This window comes from Pseudophryne corroboree, chromosome 1 (genome assembly GCF_028390025.1).
Source record: "Pseudophryne corroboree isolate aPseCor3 chromosome 1, aPseCor3.hap2, whole genome shotgun sequence".
NCBI classification, from domain to species: Eukaryota; Metazoa; Chordata; class Amphibia; order Anura; family Myobatrachidae; genus Pseudophryne; species Pseudophryne corroboree.
In genome coordinates, this window is record NC_086444.1 from 625,786,110 (window position 1) to 625,803,986 (window position 17,877).

Below are 17,877 nucleotides of genomic sequence, written 5' to 3' on the forward strand. Positions count from 1 at the left end.
TCATCCCCGGAGTCCTCAACTGGGATCGTCAGGATGTTCACGCCCGAGAGTGGAGTCTTCATCTGGAAGTCTTTCAACTCCTAGTGGACAAGTGGGGCCTGCCAGATGTAGCCCTGATGGCATCTCGACACAGTCACAAGGTTCCGGTCTTCGGATCAAGGACAAGGGATCCTCAAGCAGCGTTCGTGGATGCACTGGCAATTCCATGGACCTTTCAGCTGCCATACGTGTTCCCTCCAGTGTCACTTCTGCCCAGGGTACTACGGAAGTTCAAGCAAGAAAGAGGAATACTACTTCTAGTCGCTCCAGCGTGGCCCAGACAGCATTGGTTCTCAGACCAGCAGGGTCTATCGATAGAGCGTCCTCTTCTACGTCCTCAACACCCAGACCTCCTCGTTCAGGGCCCTTGTGTCTATCCGGACCTGGCCAGACTGGTTTTGATGGCGTGTCTCTTAAAGCTTCACTCCTGAGGGCCAAGGGTTTCTCTGAGGCGGTTATTCAAGCTATGTTGAAGGCTCGCAAACCGACTTCTGCGCGGATTTGTTATAGGGTCTGGAACTCTTACTTCCCATGGTGTACTGCTAAGAATTACGATGCCTATTCATTCAGAACTACCAGGCTTTTTGCTTTTCTCCAACAAGGCCTAGAATTAGGCCTATGTCTGGCCTCCATCAAGGTTCATATATCTGCCTTGTCGGTGTGGTTTCAAAGAAATATGGTGTCTATTCCTGAATTTCATACTTTCACTCAGGGCGTTTTACGGATTCAGCCTCCCTATGTCCCTCCTGTGGCTCCATGGGATCTGTCTGTTGTCTTAAATGCCCTACAAGAGTCTCCATTTGAACCTCTTGAGTCTGTGGATCTTAAATGTCTTACACTTAAGGACGTCCTTTTACTGGCTATTGCCCTGCTAGGAGGGTGTCGAACTTAGGCGCTTTGTCCTGTCATCCACCATTTCAGATTTTTCATCGTGACCGGGCAGTTCTTAGAACTCCCACTTGTTATCTACCTAAGGTGGTATCATCTTTTCATCTTAACCAAGAGCTTGTGGTTCCTGGCTTTATCTCTTCTGGTTTGTCCTCCAAAGAGCGGTCTTTGGATGTGGTTTGGGCTCTCCGTATTTATGTAGAGAGGACTACCTCCCTCAGGAGGTCAGATACCCTTTTTGTACTTTTTGGTTTTCACAAACAAGGCTGTCCTGCGAATAAGCAAACCTTGGCCAGATGGATTAAAATGGTGATTGCACAAGCCTATGCACAGGCTGGTCTTCCAGCTCCTGCTGCTATCAAAGCCCATTCTACTCTGTCTGTTGGACCTTCTTGGGCGGCCCGCTGAGGCGCGTCCGCTGAACAATTGTGCAAGGCGGTTACGTGGTCCTCAGTGAACACGTTCATCAGGTTCTATGCCTTTGATACTTCCGCCTCCCAGGATGCTTCCTTTGGACGCCGGGTTCTTGTGCCTGCTACGGTGCATCCCCTCCCATGAGGAACTGCTTTAGGACATCCCCAATGTATTCCCTATGGAATTCCAGTGTACCCCACTGCAGAAAAGGAGATTTATGGTAGACTTACAATGGTTAAATCTTTTTCTGTGAGGTACAGTAGATTCCACAGGGCGTCCACCCTGATGCACTTAGCTTCTTTGGGTTTGTATAGCATTACCCGCTAATACCTTTTCCTGTCATGAGAATGTGGTTCTATGTGACTAACATCTACCGTCTCCTTTACCTGCTACTTCATTGGACTGGTTAACGAAACTGAGCACCAGTGCCTGGAGGCGGGGGTTATAGTGGAGGTGGTGCAATGCATCCTGGGAACAGTCAATGCTTTAGCCTGTTGGTTCCTCGGATCAAGATCCAACTCTACACCCCAATATATTCCTTGTGGAATCCAGTGTACCTCACAGAAAGAGATTTAACCATGGTAAATCTTCCATAATTCTCCTTTTTTGGCCACCAAGGAAAACGCTATGTCTGGCGCAAACCCAACACATCCCATCACCCCAAGAACACCATCCCGACATTGAAACATGGTGGTGGCAGCATCATGCTGTGGGGATGTTTTTCAACAGCAGGGACTGGGAAACTGTTTTGAGTCGAGGGAAAGATGAATGGTGCTTAATACAGGGATATTCTTGAGCAAAACCTGTTTCAGTCTGCCTGCGATTTGAGACTGGGACGGAGGTTCACCTTCCAGCAGGACAATGACCTGAAGCATACTGCTAAAGCAACACTCGGGTGGTTTAACTGGAAACATTTAAATGTGTTGGAATGGCCTAGTCAAAGCCCAGATCTCAATCCAATTGAGAATCTGTGGTCAGACTTGAAGATTTCTGTTCACAAGCAGAAACCATCCAACATGAAGGAGCTGGAGCAGTTTTGCCTCGAGAAATGGGCAAATATCCCAGTGGCAAGATGTGGCAAGCTAATAGAGACTTATCCAAAGCGACTTGCAGCTGTAATTGCCGCAAAAGGTGGCTCTACAAAGTACTGACTTTAGGGGGAGGTGAATAGTTATGCACGCTGAAGTTTTCTGTTATTTTGTCCTATTTGTTGTTTGCTTCACAATAAAAAAAAAAAATCTTCAAAGTTGTAGCCATGTTCTGTGACTGAAATGATGCAAACCTTCACACAATCCATTGTAATTCCAGGTTACGAGGCAACAAAACATGAAAAATGCAAAGGGGTGTGAATACTTTAGCAAGGCACTGTATATATGCAGATGGAGCCTCGCTCATTTTGCTTCTCTGCTGCGCCTAGGTGCACCATGGTTTATTAGCATAAGCATTTCATCTATTGTTCTTAGCTGCAATACAATACAGAGAGAACAATACAGCAGGGGATTAAGTCATTACAGCAGGGGATTAAGTCCGCCTGCCCTGGCTCAATTAATCCTATAAAAGGCAAAAATGAAGAGGGCTCCATCTGTATATGAAACCTTCTGCTTGATAAGATTTTGTACTTGTTCAGTACTCATTAATCACATTTAGAAGATATAATATTCTGCAATAGGTACTGTAATTTTTTCATAAACTAGTAAGCAGGTATTTAATAATAAAATAAATAGTTTTACTAACCCCAATCGTTTCCTCTTCTGTGATTCACTTGGGAAGAAAATAACCATAAAACTGACCAAAGAAATATTCACTGCAGTTATTTAAAGTTTCAGAAAAGATACATAGGGGGGAATTTAATTAGACCCGATAATTTACCAGCTGTGAAAAAGAGTGATGGCCTCGGGTGTTTTTCAATTAGAGCCCCCTTTTCTCACCTGGTAAATTAACTGTTAACGGGTGTTACTGTTAACACATAGAATCCGGGATAAATTCCCACACCTAGGGTTAACATGGTCACAACACCCAAAAACAGGCTCTTTATCAGGGATTTCGAGTCTGCACAGGCTCTAAAGAAATTCCTGTTACCCGCACAGGTACTCGAATATTCCCGGGGATCAGTAACTAGGCTGACCATATTATCCCTTTAACCTGGGACACTCATGAATTACACAGGTTCTGTGGCTGGCTGACTACAAGCCTGCATTTCACCTGGTTTTAAGCAGCCACAGAACCTGTGTAAATTATGAGTGTCCCAGGTTAAAGGGATAATATGGTCAGCCTAACTTAGCCTGTATTAAATTTCCCCATAGTATTTAAATGAATATTCACCACTTGTTTCTGCATGAGTGAATAATTGACATAAAAAATGTAACATATAATAGTAGATGAATTGCTGTTTTTTTTTCCTAGTGCTTCCAAAGTTTGAGCTGGTAATAACTCCTCCCTCATATATTCGGGATATAAACATATGTGAAAAGGGAAAAGTCCAGGCAAGGTACAGTAAGTGGCTGTATTGACAATATAATCTCTCTCAAAATAAAACACATTTCTGTCCAAACACTTTCTCTTTTATTCAGCATAGTGCTCCTATACGTGACTGTGCACATAGCAGCCAGTGTAAGGCGCCCTACACATTAGGCAATGTGCCGCCGAGGTGCCCGACGGCCGACGGGCGACCCGGCGGCGGGGGGGGCAGTGACGGGGGGAGTGAAGTTTCTTCACTCCCCCCGTCACCCGGCTCCATAGACGTGCAGGCAAATATGGACGATCTTGTCCATATTGGCCTGCATGCACAGCCGACATGTCACCAGCGATGAACGAGCGCGGGGCCGCGCATCGTTCATCGCTGGTGACTCCACACTGCACGATATGAACGTTATCTCGTTCATTAATGAACGAGATCGTTCATATCGTGCAGTGATATCGGCATGTGTGTAGGGCCTATAACTGCTGTAGGTAGCACTACCAGGGTCTTGTACCTAAGGAACTTGTCCTTGTTCATATGACAGTGAAGACACAGCTATTTTAATACACCATTTCTCTCTTATTTACATATATTTAATGTATATTTTGCTTATTTTAATTTGTAGTTTGCAATTATTTCATAACAATGTACGTATTAGAGCTCCATTTAATAACAAGCCACAACACCTTAAGCCAGGGGTGTATCTAGGAGCCTGAGCGCCCATGGCAAAATAAGGGACTGGCGCCCCCCCCCCACACACACACACACACACACACACTCCCCGGGACACAGAGGGGGAGTTACAGGAGAGGGTGAGGGCAGGGACGCTGAGGGCAGTGACGCTTAGGGGGAGTTAGAGGGAGGGTGAGGGCAGTGACACTGAGGGGGAGTTAGAGGCAGGGTGACGGCAGTGACACTGAGGGGGAGTTACAGGAGAGGGTGAGGGCAGTGACGCTGAGGGGGAGTTAGAGGGAGGGTGAGGGCAGGGACGCTGAGGGAGAGTTAGAGTTGTTGGGGCTCTCATAGTGTAAATAAGCGTTAAAGATGCTTTTTTTTTTATTACTACTGTCACCAGCTGAAACTCAAATGTTAGGCCCCTGAAAAAATTTACATTGTATGCCACACAATGCCCCCAATTCGAGTTATATGCAGCACCGTGCCCCCCACTGCACGTTATATGCCAGACGGTGTCCCCACTGCACGTTATATGCCAGACGGTGTCCCCACTGCACGTTATATGCCACACAGTGTCCCCACTGCAAGTTATATGCCACACAGTGTCCCCACTGCAAGTTATATGCCACACAGTGTCCCCACTGCACATTATATGCCACACGGTGCCCCCACTGCACATTATATGCCACACAGTGCCTCCAATGCACATGCATGTAAATGGCGTGTGTCTGCTGAACTGTGGGGAGACATGCCCTTCTTCCCTATCAATACCAGTGGTGGTGCCAGTAGAGGAAGAAGCGTTGCTGGGCTGTGACAGATATTTGGCAGTAGGGGGAGATAGAGAGAAATGGGGGAGGGAGAAAGGAGAGAGAGATGGCGGGGGGGGGGGGGGGAGGAGAGAGAGGGTATCAGGAAGTATGAGAGTAGTGAAAGATAGAGGGTGTCAGAGAGAGAGAGAGAGAGATGGGGGGGGAGGGGAGAGAGGGTATCAGGAAGTATGAGAGTAGTGAAAGATAGAGGGTGTCAGAGAGAGAGAGAGAGAGAGAGAGAGAGAGAGAGATGGGGGGGGAGGAGAGAGAGGGTATCAGGAAGTATGAGAGTAGTGAAAGATAGAGGGTGTCAGAGAGAGAGAGAGAGAGAGAGGTGTTAGAGAGAGAGAAATCCGGAGGCAGATCTTACCAACCCCAGCAGAAGCCTGGTCCTACAGCAGAGTCGCATCGGTAAGCCGGGCAGAACGGAGGCAGCTGAGGGGAATTGCTGGTTTCAACTACCAGGTTGCTGTCCTGACATTGTCACACGCTGGAAGAGGAGAGAGGAGGAAGCCACTGTGTTCGTCACCGCATTACAATAAAGAAAACTCTGAATAAACTACAGCTCCCAGCAGCCCTTGGATGTGAGCTCCGGCAGGAAGGGCTGCTGGGAGCTGTAGTTTATGCAGAGTTTTCTTTATTGTAATGTGGTGTGCGGCGCCGGAGCTGACCCGCTCCCCATCCGGAGACGCTAACCGCTGCTCGCCATCCTGTAGCCGTCTCCCGCGGCTCCTCTCCCAGCCAGGTGCCGCACACACTTCAGGTGCGCTCAGTGTGCCGGGCGGGCGTGGCTATGCAAATAGTGTCCCTTTAGCGGCCAATCAGCGCCGGGAGCGAGCCTCCTGCATTAACCCGCTCTGTGCCGCTGCTGGGACTGGGGAGGGAGGAGGGTCCTGCCTGTCTGCTCCGCTCCCCGGCTGGGGGGGACAGCAGTCCTGCACTCTGGGAATGGAGGGGTTACAGCGGACTCTTTATTAACCGTTCACCAGCCAGGGGCATCGCGGCAACGGTCCCTGCTGAGGGAGGGCGTGCAGCTGTGCGGGAGCCGGGCTGCCCGTGGCTCTGCAGCTGGGACCTGTGGTAATGTGGTGTGCGGCGCCGGAGCCCGGCGCCAATTACTGTGGCTGCCGCTGCTGCCTGCCAGGGGAAGGGGGACAAATATGCTACTTCTACAAAGTGTATCTACCCACTGGCCGCGGGTTGCACCGTCGGGTGGCGCCCCTCCTCGGCTGGCGCCCCTGGCGAGTGCCATCCTGGCCAATAGGTAGATACGCCTCTGCCTTAAGCATTAACTAATGGGTTATGGTGTCCACTCTTCGTTTAGCAAACAGTGGTATGCCCAGCTCACCGCTGTGTGATGGTGTTAGACCTTACTTGCCTACCTGACCCTCTCCATGAGGGAGAAAATGCTCTGTTCCTGGACTTTCCTGGTAATGTATGATTGCCATCACCTGTGGTGAGCTAGTTAATTGATAAGAAAGGTGTTTCACCACAGGTGATGGCAATCATACATTAGCAGGAAAGTCCAGGAACAGAGCATTTTCTCCCTCATGGAGAGGGTCAGGTAGGCAAGCATGTGTTAGAGCAGTGGTTCTCAAACTCGGTCCTCAGGACCCCACACAGTGCATGTTTTGCAGGTAACCCAGCAAGTGCACAGGCGTATTAATTACTCACTGACACATTTTAAAAGGTCCACAGGTGGAGCTAATTATTTCACTTGCGATTCTGTGAGGAGACCTGCAAAACATGCACTGTGTGGGGTCCTGAGGACCGAGTTTGAGAACCTGTGTGTTAGAGCAGTGTTTCCCAACCTCGGTCCTCAAGGCACACTAACAGTTCTGGTTTTAGTGATATCCAGGCTTGAACACAGGTGACTTAATTAGTACCTCAGTTATTTTGATTTAACCATCTGTGCTGCAGCCTGGATATCACAAAAACCTGCACTGTTGGTGTGCCTTGAGGACCGCGGTTGGGAATGCCTGTGTTAGAGGTATGGTTCCCTCTTCCGTCAGTGGAGTACCAGCATAGCCTTTCCATCTTCAGTGAAGCCATACCTCCCAACATGACCCTCTCCAGGAGGGACAGAATGCTCTGCTCCTGGACTCCCCTCTTAATGTATGATTGCCATCACCTGTGCTGAAACACCTTTCTTATCCATTTACCTGTTCAAAACAGGTGCTAGCAATCATACATTAAAAGAAAAGTCCAGGAGCAGAGCATTTTGTCCCTCCTGGAGAGGGTCATGTTTGGAGGTATGGTGAAGCCTTCAAGGCTTTGATTTGTCTCTGCTTTGTCAGCAGTATCAAACTCAGCAGCGCATCGGCCACTAGGGCAACATTGCTTGACTTTGCTGGACAGTTGAATTATGTTAAATAAAACTGTGAGAAAGATTGGAAGATGAAACTTTGTAAGCGTGACCCTGCTACTGCCGGCAGCTGTGGATTAGTAAATAGAGGACAAAGGATGCCCTTATCCTGTATCTGCAAGAGACATTTGTAAGGACGATGGGGGTTATTCAGATGTGGACACATCTCCGTCCTGATGTGCATAGTACCGGTTATCAGTACTTTACACATGTGCAGGATCTGTTCTGCACATGTGTGAATGGGTCCTGCGACACAGGATGCAATACAGCATCACACTGTCAGTGATTGACAGTCTGTTGTCATCTGGGAGTCGGGTAAGGAGTTGTAACGTCCCCGTGGGCGTGTTGCTGCTGTTTAGGTGGAGGGAAGAGGCCAGGGATCTCCGTTGTTGGATGGAGATTTTCTGACCTCTGTGACGGGCAGCTGCCGTAAGCCACCCGATGGTGAGCCCAGTGATCCGATGCTGCGCCCTAGGATGTAGGTCATATCACTACTGCAGCAGGAGGCATCTGCTTCTAATAGATGCCTCCTGCTGCATTACGTATGGCTATCACTGCTGCTTCCAAGGATAGCAACTCCAACCACATCTGAAATACCCTTGATATGCAACTGTTTCTTTGTTCATTTTGTTTGCAGATATCTTGTTTCTGTGCAACATTTTAACCATCTGTGAAATTATAACAACACAGTATCACACAATTTACTTCTACGATTTCCCCCATGTTTCTCTATCGTCCTAGTGGATGCTGGGGTTCCTGAAAGGACCATGGGGAATAGCGGCTCCGCAGGAGACAGGGCACAAAAAGTAAAGCTTTAGGATCAGGTGGTGTGCACTGGCTCCTCCCCCTATGACCCTCCTCCAAGCCTCAGTTAGATTTTTGTGCCCGGCCGAGAAGGGTGCAATCTAGGTGGCTCTCCTAAAGAGCTGCTTAGAAAAGTTTAGCTTAGGTTTTTTATTTTACAGTGAGTCCTGCTGGCAACAGGATCACTGCAACGAGGGACTTAGGGGAGAAGAAGTGAACTCACCTGCGTGCAGGATGGATTGGCTTCTTTGGCTACTGGACATTAGCTCCAGAGGGACGATCACAGGTACAGCCTGGATGGTCACCGGAGCCTCGCCGCCGGCCCCCTTGCAGATGCTGAAACAAGAAGAAGGTCCAGAATCGGCGGCATGAAGACTCCTCAGTCTTCTTAAGGTAGCGCACAGCACTGCAGCTGTGCGCCATTTCCTCTCAGCACACTTCACACGGCAGTCACTGAGGGTGCAGGGCGCTGGAAGGGGGGCGCCCTGGGAGGCAATGAAAACCTATTTTTGGCTAAAAATACCTCACATATAGCCTCCGGGGGCTATATGGAGATATTTAACCCCTGCCAGAATCCGTTAAGAGCGGGAGACGAGGCCGCCGAAAAAGGGGCGGGGCCTATCTCCTCAGCACACAGCGCCATTTTCCCTCACAGAAAGGCTGGAGGGAAGGCTCCCAGGCTCTCCCCTGCACTGCACTACAGAAACAGGGTTAAAACAGAGAGGGGGGGCACTAATTTGGCGTTAGAAATATATAAAAAAGATGCTATAAGGGAAAACACTTATATAAGGTTGTCCCTATATAATTATAGCGTTTTTGGTGTGTGCTGGCAAACTCTCCCTCTGTCTCTCCAAAGGGCTAGTAGGTCCTGTCCTCTATCAGAGCATTCCCTGTGTGTGTGCTGTGTGTCGGTACGTGTGTGTCGACATGTATGAGGACGATGTTGGTGAGGAGGCGGAGCAATTGCCTGTAATGGTGATGTCACTCTCTAGGGAGTCGACACCGGAATGGATGGCTTATTTAGGGAATTACGTGATAATGTCAACACGCGGCAAGGTCGGTTGACGACATGAGACGGCCGACAAACAATTAGTACCGGTCCAGACGTCTCAAAAACACCGTCAGGGGTTTTAAAACGCCCGTTTACTTTAGTCGGTCGACACAGACACAGACAGGGACACTGAATCCAGTGTCGACGGTGAATAAACAAACGTATTCCTTATTAGGGCCACACGTTAAGGGCAATGAAGGAGGTGTTACATATTTCTGATACTACAAGTACCACAAAAGAGGGTATTATGTGGGATGTGAAAAAACTACCGTAGTTTTTCCTGAATCAGATAAATTAAATGAAGTGTGTGATGATGCGTGGGTTCCCCCCGATAGAAAATATGGGCGGTATACCCTTTCCCGCCAGAAGTTAGGGCGCGTTGGGAAACACCCCTTAGGGTGGATAAGGCGCTCACACGCTTATCAGAACAAGTGGCGGTACCGTCTATAGATAGGGCCGTCCTCAAGGAGCCAGCTGACAGGAGGCTGGAAAATATCATAAAAAGTATATACACACATACTGGTGTTATACTGCGACCAGCGATCGCCTCAGCCTGGATGTGCAGAGCTGGGGTGGCTTGGTCGGATTCCCTGACTAAAAATATTGATACCCTTGACAGGGACAGTATTTTATTGACTATAGAGCATTTAAAGGATGCATTTCTATATATGCGAGATGCACAGAGGGATATTTGCACTCTGGCATCAAGAGTAAGTGCGATGTCCATATCTGCCAGAAGATGTTTATGGACACGACAGTGGTCAGGTGATGCAGATTCCAAACGGCACAAAGGTGTATTGCCGTATAAAGGAAGAGGAGTTATTTGGGGTCGGTCCATCGGACCTGGTGGCCACGGCAACTGCTGGAAAATCCACCGTTTTTTACCCTAAGTCACATCTCTGCAGAAAAAGACACCGTCTTTTCAGCTTCAGTCCTTTCGTCCCTATAAGAGTCATATCTGCCCAGGGATAGAGGAAAGGGAAGAAGACTGCAGCAGGCAGCCCATTCCCAGGAACAGAAGCGTTCCACCGCTTCTGACAAGCTCTCAGCATGACGCTGGGACCGTACAGGACCCCTGGATCCTACAAGTAGTATCCCAGGGGTACAGATTGGAATGTCGAGACGTTTCCCCTGCGCAGGCTCCTGAAGTCTGCTTTACCAAGGTCTCCCTCCGACAAGGAGGCAGTATGGGAAACAATTCACGAGCTGTATTCCCAGCAGGTGATAATTAAATTACCCCTCCTACAACAAGAAAAGGGGTATTATTCCACACTATATTGTGGTACTGAAGCCAGAAGGCTAGGTGAGACCTATTCTAAATCTAAAAAAATTTGAACACTTACAAAGGTTCAAATCAAGATGGAGTCACTCAGAGCAGTGATAACGAACCGGGAAGAAGGGGACTATATGGTGTCCCGAGACATCAGGGATGCTTACCTCCATGTCCCAAATTTGCCCTTATCACTAAGGGTACCTCAGGTTCGTGGTACAGAACTGTCACTATCAGTTTCAGACGCTGCCGTTTGGATTGTCCACGGCACCCCGGGTCTTTACCAAGGTAATGGCCGAAATGATGGTTCTTCTTCGAAGAAAAGGCGTCTTAATTATCCCTTACTTGGACGATCTCCTGATAAGGGCAAAGTCCAGGGAACAGTTGGAGGTCGGAGTAGCACTATCTCGGATACTGTTACAACAGCAGGGGTGGATTCTAAATATTCCAAAATCGCAGCTGATCCCGACAACAAGTCTCCTGTGCTTAGGGATGATTCTGGACACAGTCCAGAAAAAGGTGTTTCTCCCGGAAGAGAAAGCCAGGGAGTTATCCGAGCTAGTCAGGAACCTCCTAAAATCAGTGCATCATTGCACAAGGGCCATGGTAAAAAAATGGTGATTTCCTTCGAAGCAATTCCAGTCGGCAGATTTCATGCAAGAACTTTTCAGTGGGATCTGCTGGACAAATGGTCCGGATCGCATCTTCAGATGCATCAGCGGATAACCCTATATCCAAGGACAAGGGTGTCTCTCCTGTGGTGGTTACAGAGTGCTCATCTTCTAGAGGGCCGCAGATTCGGCATTCAGTTTTGGATGTTGGTGACCACGGAGGCCAGCCCGAGAGGCTGGGGAGCAGTCACACAAGGAAAAAATTTCCAGGGAGTGTGATCAAGTCTGGAGACTTTTCTCCACATAAATATAGCTAAGGGTAAATTTATAATGCTCTAAGCTTAGCAAGACCTCTGCTTCAAGGTCAGCCGGTATTGATCCAGTGGGATAAAACATCACGGCAGTCGCCCACGTAAATAGACAGGGCGGCACAAGAAGCAGGAGGGCAGTGGCAAAAACTGCAAGGACTTTTCGCTGGGCGGAAAATCATGTGATAGCACTGTCAGCAGTGTTTCATTCCGGGAATGGAAACTGGGAAGCAGACTTCCTCAGTAGGCACGACCTCCACCCGGCAGAGTGGGAACTTCATGGGGAAGTTTTCCACATGATTGTAAACCGTTGGGAATTACCAAAGGTGGACATGATGGCGTCCCGTCTGAACAAAAAACGGGACAGGTATTGCGCCAGGTTAAGAGACCCTCAGGCAATAGCTGTGGACGTTCTGGTAACACCGTGGGTGTACCAGTCGGTGTATGTGTTCCATCCTCTGCTTTTCATACCTAAGGTACTGAGAATTATAAGACGTAGAGGAGTAAGAACTATACTCATGGCTCCGGATTGGCCAAGAAGGACTTGGTACCCGGAACTTCAAGAGATGCTCACAGAGGACTTATGGCCTCTGCCGCTAAGAAGGGACTTGTTTCAGCAAGTACCATGTCTGTTCCAAGACTTACCGCAGCTGCGTTTGACGGCATGGCGGTGGAACGCCGGATCCTAAGGGAAAAGGCATTCAGGAAGAGGTCATTCCTACCCTGGTCAAAGCCAGAAAGGAGGTGACCGCACAACATTATCACCACATGTGGCGAAAATATGTTGCGTGGTGTGAGGCCAGGAAGGCCCCACGAAGAAATTTCAACTCGGTCGATTCCTGCATTTCCTGCAAACAGGAGTGTCTATGGGCCTCAAATTGGGGTCCATTAAGGTTCAAATTTCGGCCCTGTCGATTTTTCTTCCAGAAAGAATTGGCTTCAGTTCCTGAAGTCCAGAAGTTTGTCAAGGGAGTATTGCATATACAACCCCCTTTTGTGCCTCCAGTGGCACTGTGGGATCTCAACGTAGTTCTGGGATTCCTCAAAACACATTGGTTTAAAACCAGTCAAATCTGTGGATTTGAAGCATCTCACATGAAAAGTGAACATGCTCTTGGACCTGGCCTGGACCAGGCGAGTGTCAAATTGGTGTTTTTTTTCTCAAAAAAGCCCATATCTGTTTGTCCATTCGGACAGGGCAGAGCTGCGGACTCGTCCCCAGTTCTCTCCCTAAGGTGGTGTCAGTGTTTCACCTGAACCAGCTTATTGTGGTGTCTTGCGCTTACTAGGGACTTGGAGGACTCCAGGTTGCTAGATGTGGTCAGGGCCCTGAAAATATAGGTTCCAGGACGGCTGGAGTCAGGAAAACTGACTTGCTGTTATCCTGTATGCACCCAACAAACTGGGTGCTCTTGCTTCTAAGCAGACTTTTGCTAGTTGGATGTGTAATACAATTCAGCTTGCACATTCTGTGGCAGGCCTGCCACAGCCAAAATATGTAAATGCCCATTCCACAAGGAAGGTGGGCTCATCTTGGGCGGCTGCCCGAGGGGTCTCGGCTTTACAACTTTGCCGAGCGGCTATTTAGTCAGGGGCAAACACGTTTGTAAAATCCTACAAATTTGATAACCTGGCTAAGGAGGACCTGGAGTTCTCTCATTCGGTGCTGCAGAGTCATCCGCACTCTCCCGCCCGTTTGGGAGCTTTGGTATAATCCCCATGGTCCTTTCAGGAACCCCAGCATCCACTAGGACGATAGAGAAAATAAGAATTTACTTACCGATAATTCTATTTCTCGGAGTCCGTAGTGGATGCTGGGCGCCCATCCCAAGTGCGGATTATCTGCAATACTTGTACATAGTTACAAAAATCGGGTTATTATTGTTGTGAGCCATCTTTCAGAGGCTCCGCTGTTATCATACTGTTAACTGGGTTCAGATCACAGGTTGTACAGTGTGATTGGTGTGGCTGGTATGAGTCTTACCCGGGATTCATAAATCCTTCCTTATTGTGTACGCTCGTCCGGGCACAGTATCCTAACTGAGGCTTGGAGGAGGGTCATAGGGGGAGGAGCCAGTGCACACCACCTGATCCTAAAGCTTTACTTTTTGTGCCCTGTCTCCTGCGGAGCCGCTATTCCCCATGGTCCTTTCAGGAACCCCAGCATCCACTACGGACTCCGAGAAATAGAATTATCGGTAAGTAAATTCTTATTTTCTATAAGTGAGCATCACAGATTGAAGCACAAGCTGAACCGTTGAGAGGAATGATATGCATGAAATGCTGCTTTTATGTAAACATAAATGGGGACCGTGTGTTACCTATCCATTGCCATTGGGACCTACAGTATCAGGACATGGATTGCACGCTATCACTTTTTTTTACACCTGATGGTGTTTTCATTCCTAGGCCCAGATTTATCAAGCCCTGTAGAGTGATAAATTGCTCGGTGATAAAGTACCAACCAATCAGCCCCTAACTGTATTTTTTCAAACACAGGGGCAGATTTATTATGCCTGGTGAAGTGCTAAAGTGGAAGGTGATAAAGCACCAGCCAGTCAGCTCCTAACTGTAATTTTTCAACCCCAGCCTGTGACATGACAGGAGATGACTGGCTGGTGCATTATCACCTTTCACTTTATCACTTCACTAGGCTTAATAAATCTGCCCCGCAGTCTGTAACATGGCAGTTAGGAGCTGATTGGTTGGTACTTTATCAGCGTGCAATTTATCACTATCCAAGGCTTGATAAATCTTGGTCCTAATATCAGACTATGCTACTGTATATTGGCTTGCTTTTATAAATCTTAGGGACGTAATTTATCACAATCTGTATATTTATTGCGGATGTGATAAATAGTTTTTGCGTAAATTCTCAAAGTGAGAATGAATACTTTCACACAAATTCACCAAAAAGCTCCTGGCGATGAGCTGGTAGCAGTGTGATAGCATTATGGTGATAGCACTGGTTCGGGGTCCTCGTCACACACTATGCATGCGCGGCTGTCAGCTTGCACATGCGTCACAGGGGGCCGACAAAGGGGGAGTCAGAGGCTCAGTCTCAAAAATAAAAAAAAGGTCAAATTAGTAGACCAAAAATGCCGCCAGTAATTAGTACCGCTCTCAAATGGAGCCATTAGTCTTGTTAGTTTACTTTGCATATACCGTATAGCATGAGTGCACTGTAAAATGCGGAACAACTTTCTCTTTATTTCTAATGACGCGATACCCCCATAATGGGGTATCACTTCATTGTCAAGATTTCCAATTATGATACATTTTTTATCTGAGGAGCAGGGTAGTCATGTACCAGACTCCTGCCCCTTCTCTGCCTTCCAACTGCTTCAGCTGTGGGGGAGTGGTTAGGAACTACCAGACTGTCTGTGAGGGCAGAATGGAACTGTCTCGCACCTGAGGCAGATATGACGAGTGCATCAGCCCGAGGGAGTGGGCTGAGTACAGGAGCCTGCATTGAGAGGGAGGACTCTTCTGAGGTAGCAGCGACAAGCAGAGATATGCCTTCTATGTAAATAATTCTAAAGACATCAATATATTGTTATAGCATACCTTCCAACGTTGTCAATGGGCAAGGAGGGACATTTCAGCACACCGACGCAGAAAGAGGGCTCTGTGAGCTGCTGGCCATGCCTCCAGCCTCTCTGCCTCCCATAAACAGACACTGTGTGCATGCAGAGAAGCAACTTGATGAGTGACAGGAGCCTCCCACATGCCTCCCCACCGTGAGTCATCTGAACATAGCTTAGTTTGGAACTGAGAGGAGAGCTATAACCATACCTGTTTTTTGGGACTGTTCTGTGAAAATTGAAACAGTTGGGAGATATGGTTATAGACCTCCTCTCAGTTCCAAACTAAGCTATTTTCAGATGTATATGGAAGGGAGAGAAGCCACTAAGGAATGGTTCTATGTCAGTGCTAGCCACAGCTGAGGAAGAGTGTGACAGGCAGAGATTGCCACAGGGAAAGATTTGTAATTGATTGTAACACAACACATCACCTGCAGTTTAACTGAGAGACTGACTAGGTAGAATATGGCACTGTATAGCTGGGTACACACTAGATGATATGTAGGCACATCGTCTACTGTGTACCCGTTATGTCGCTGACGATGTGCGTTCCTGCGCATCGACAGCGTCATCCTCGCTTGGCCCTACATGCAGGGCTGACAGACAACATCGCTAGCGGGGGACATGCTGCCGAACGCTAATATCGGGCCTAGATTGCATTGCAGATGTGATCATTGATAAATGGGCCCCTATGTCACCCAGTAACTTCTGTTTAGGCCTAAGCCTGCTTTTACAAGATGTCTGATCCCTTACATCAATATATCTACTATTTCAGGTACACATTTGGAAAGCCTGTGAGTGGATTACTGACTATCAACATGACAGTGACTGGTGTAGGGTATTATAGGCATGAGATAGGACACCAGGTGCTCAAAACCATGGAGGTAAGACCATGTGTACCTCTTATGACACTACAGTAAATGCATTTGTGGTACTCCGAATAACATTTATCTTTGTTTGTTTAGCGTCTGTCCTTAAGAGGCAGATTTATCAAGCCTGGTGAAGTGATAAAGTGGAAGGTGATAATGCTCCAGCCAGTCAGCTCCTGTCATTTTTCAAACCCAGCCTGTGACATGGAAGTTAGGAGCTGATTGGCTGGTCCTTTATCACCTCCCACTTTATCACTTCACCAGGCTTAATAAATCTGTCTCTGAGTCTGGTAGGAATGGCTCTTGTTCCAAGTCTTCTCTATAATGGATCTTGCTTTATTTCTCCCTTTCCCACCATAACAGAGACAGGCATTAGTCAGACCAAATATTTTGCCAAAATAAACTCCAACAATAAGGCTAAAAGTGCCCATATATCAGGAGAGTACTCAGGTTATTTCCCATTCTCCTGATGCCTGGGTTGGGGGATTGGCAAAATCCAACATGTTTGAAATGCTCAAACATTTTTATGCTGCAACTAATATTGGTACATTTTATCAGATCCTATATTATTATTACTATATATATTGTGTTATGTTCTCTTTGTAATTACATTTTAATATCAAACCTATGCATTACATTTGTCTCACCTTTTTTTGTTATTATTTAAAATATACTGCTTTCTTTCTGCTCGTTCTTGCTTACCTCACTGACAGAATGGTGGGGCTCTCACATGACCTGATTTCAAAATACATTAAGCAGCTGATAAATGTAAAGTCAGGTAGGAAGAGTAAAAATAAATCAGACACCTTAAGCCACAGTTGAGTTAAATAGGTGTATTAAAGTCTAAAAAATAAAATAAAAAAAATTATATTTATATATATATATATATATATATATATATATATTGAGTGAATGCATTTTACATACAGTATCTGCATGAAGAAACTCAGGAATTTTCTCATTTTTACCCTTTGCCAATTGCAGATTTACGGTTCATCTGTGTTTGACATCTGTGCCAGGGATATGATGCCGGTAGACTTCTCAGAGCATTTTCGAGGGACAGTGAATATTTGGGCGACTGTGACTGCTGTAGATGGCAGCAAGCAGGTCACTTTTGATGACGCCACCCCAGTACAGAAACAGCTAATTGATATCAAATATACCAAAGATACCCGCAAACAGTTCAAGCCAGGCCTGCCTTACCAAGGGAAAGTAAGTTATGACTATGCAGATGTGCCAATTACACAGAGGGTCTCCTTTTTACATATATCAATATTGTCACAGCAGGTTGTCCAAAGGAGACAATGTTATTGCCAACAATCCGGTGCGTGTATGGTTTCTAAAGCATAACATTGAATGTTTCTCATGTGTATTGAAGCACATACTTTGTTGTTCCCATTGGGTCCAACAATCCATCAGCTCTATTCATTCTTGCTTTAAGTAGAATGAGTGAAATCTCCCCTGCTGGCATTACTGCTTCTAAACTGAAAGAGATTATCGGGAACATGTACCAAGCAGTAATAAAAGTGGAGAAGTGAGCCAGTGGAGAAGTTGCCCATGGCAACCAATCAGCATTGACGTAACATTTATAATTTGCTTACTATAAAAGTATACAGAACAGCTGATTGGTTGCCATTGGCAGCTTCTCCACTGGCTCACGTCTCCCTTTTATCACTGCTTAGTACATGTCCCCTTATGTGTCTTATGAGCGTGGTAATGGGATCGCTAGAAG

At 47.1% G+C, this 17,877-nt stretch overlaps 1 protein-coding gene across 2 annotated transcripts in view; it reads left to right on the top strand.

Moving 5' to 3' along the window:
* Positions 1 to 17,877, top strand: part of CPAMD8 (C3 and PZP like alpha-2-macroglobulin domain containing 8) — a 300,356-nt gene that overhangs the window by 114,966 nt on the left and 167,513 nt on the right. For both annotated transcript variants that reach the window (XM_063914497.1, XM_063914498.1), the window contains exons 9-11: positions 3,745 to 3,829; positions 16,052 to 16,160; positions 17,130 to 17,357. In XM_063914497.1, the coding sequence (XP_063770567.1) occupies positions 3,745 to 3,829; positions 16,052 to 16,160; positions 17,130 to 17,357 (422 nt within the window). The remainder of the gene's footprint in view (positions 1 to 3,744; positions 3,830 to 16,051; positions 16,161 to 17,129; positions 17,358 to 17,877) is intronic.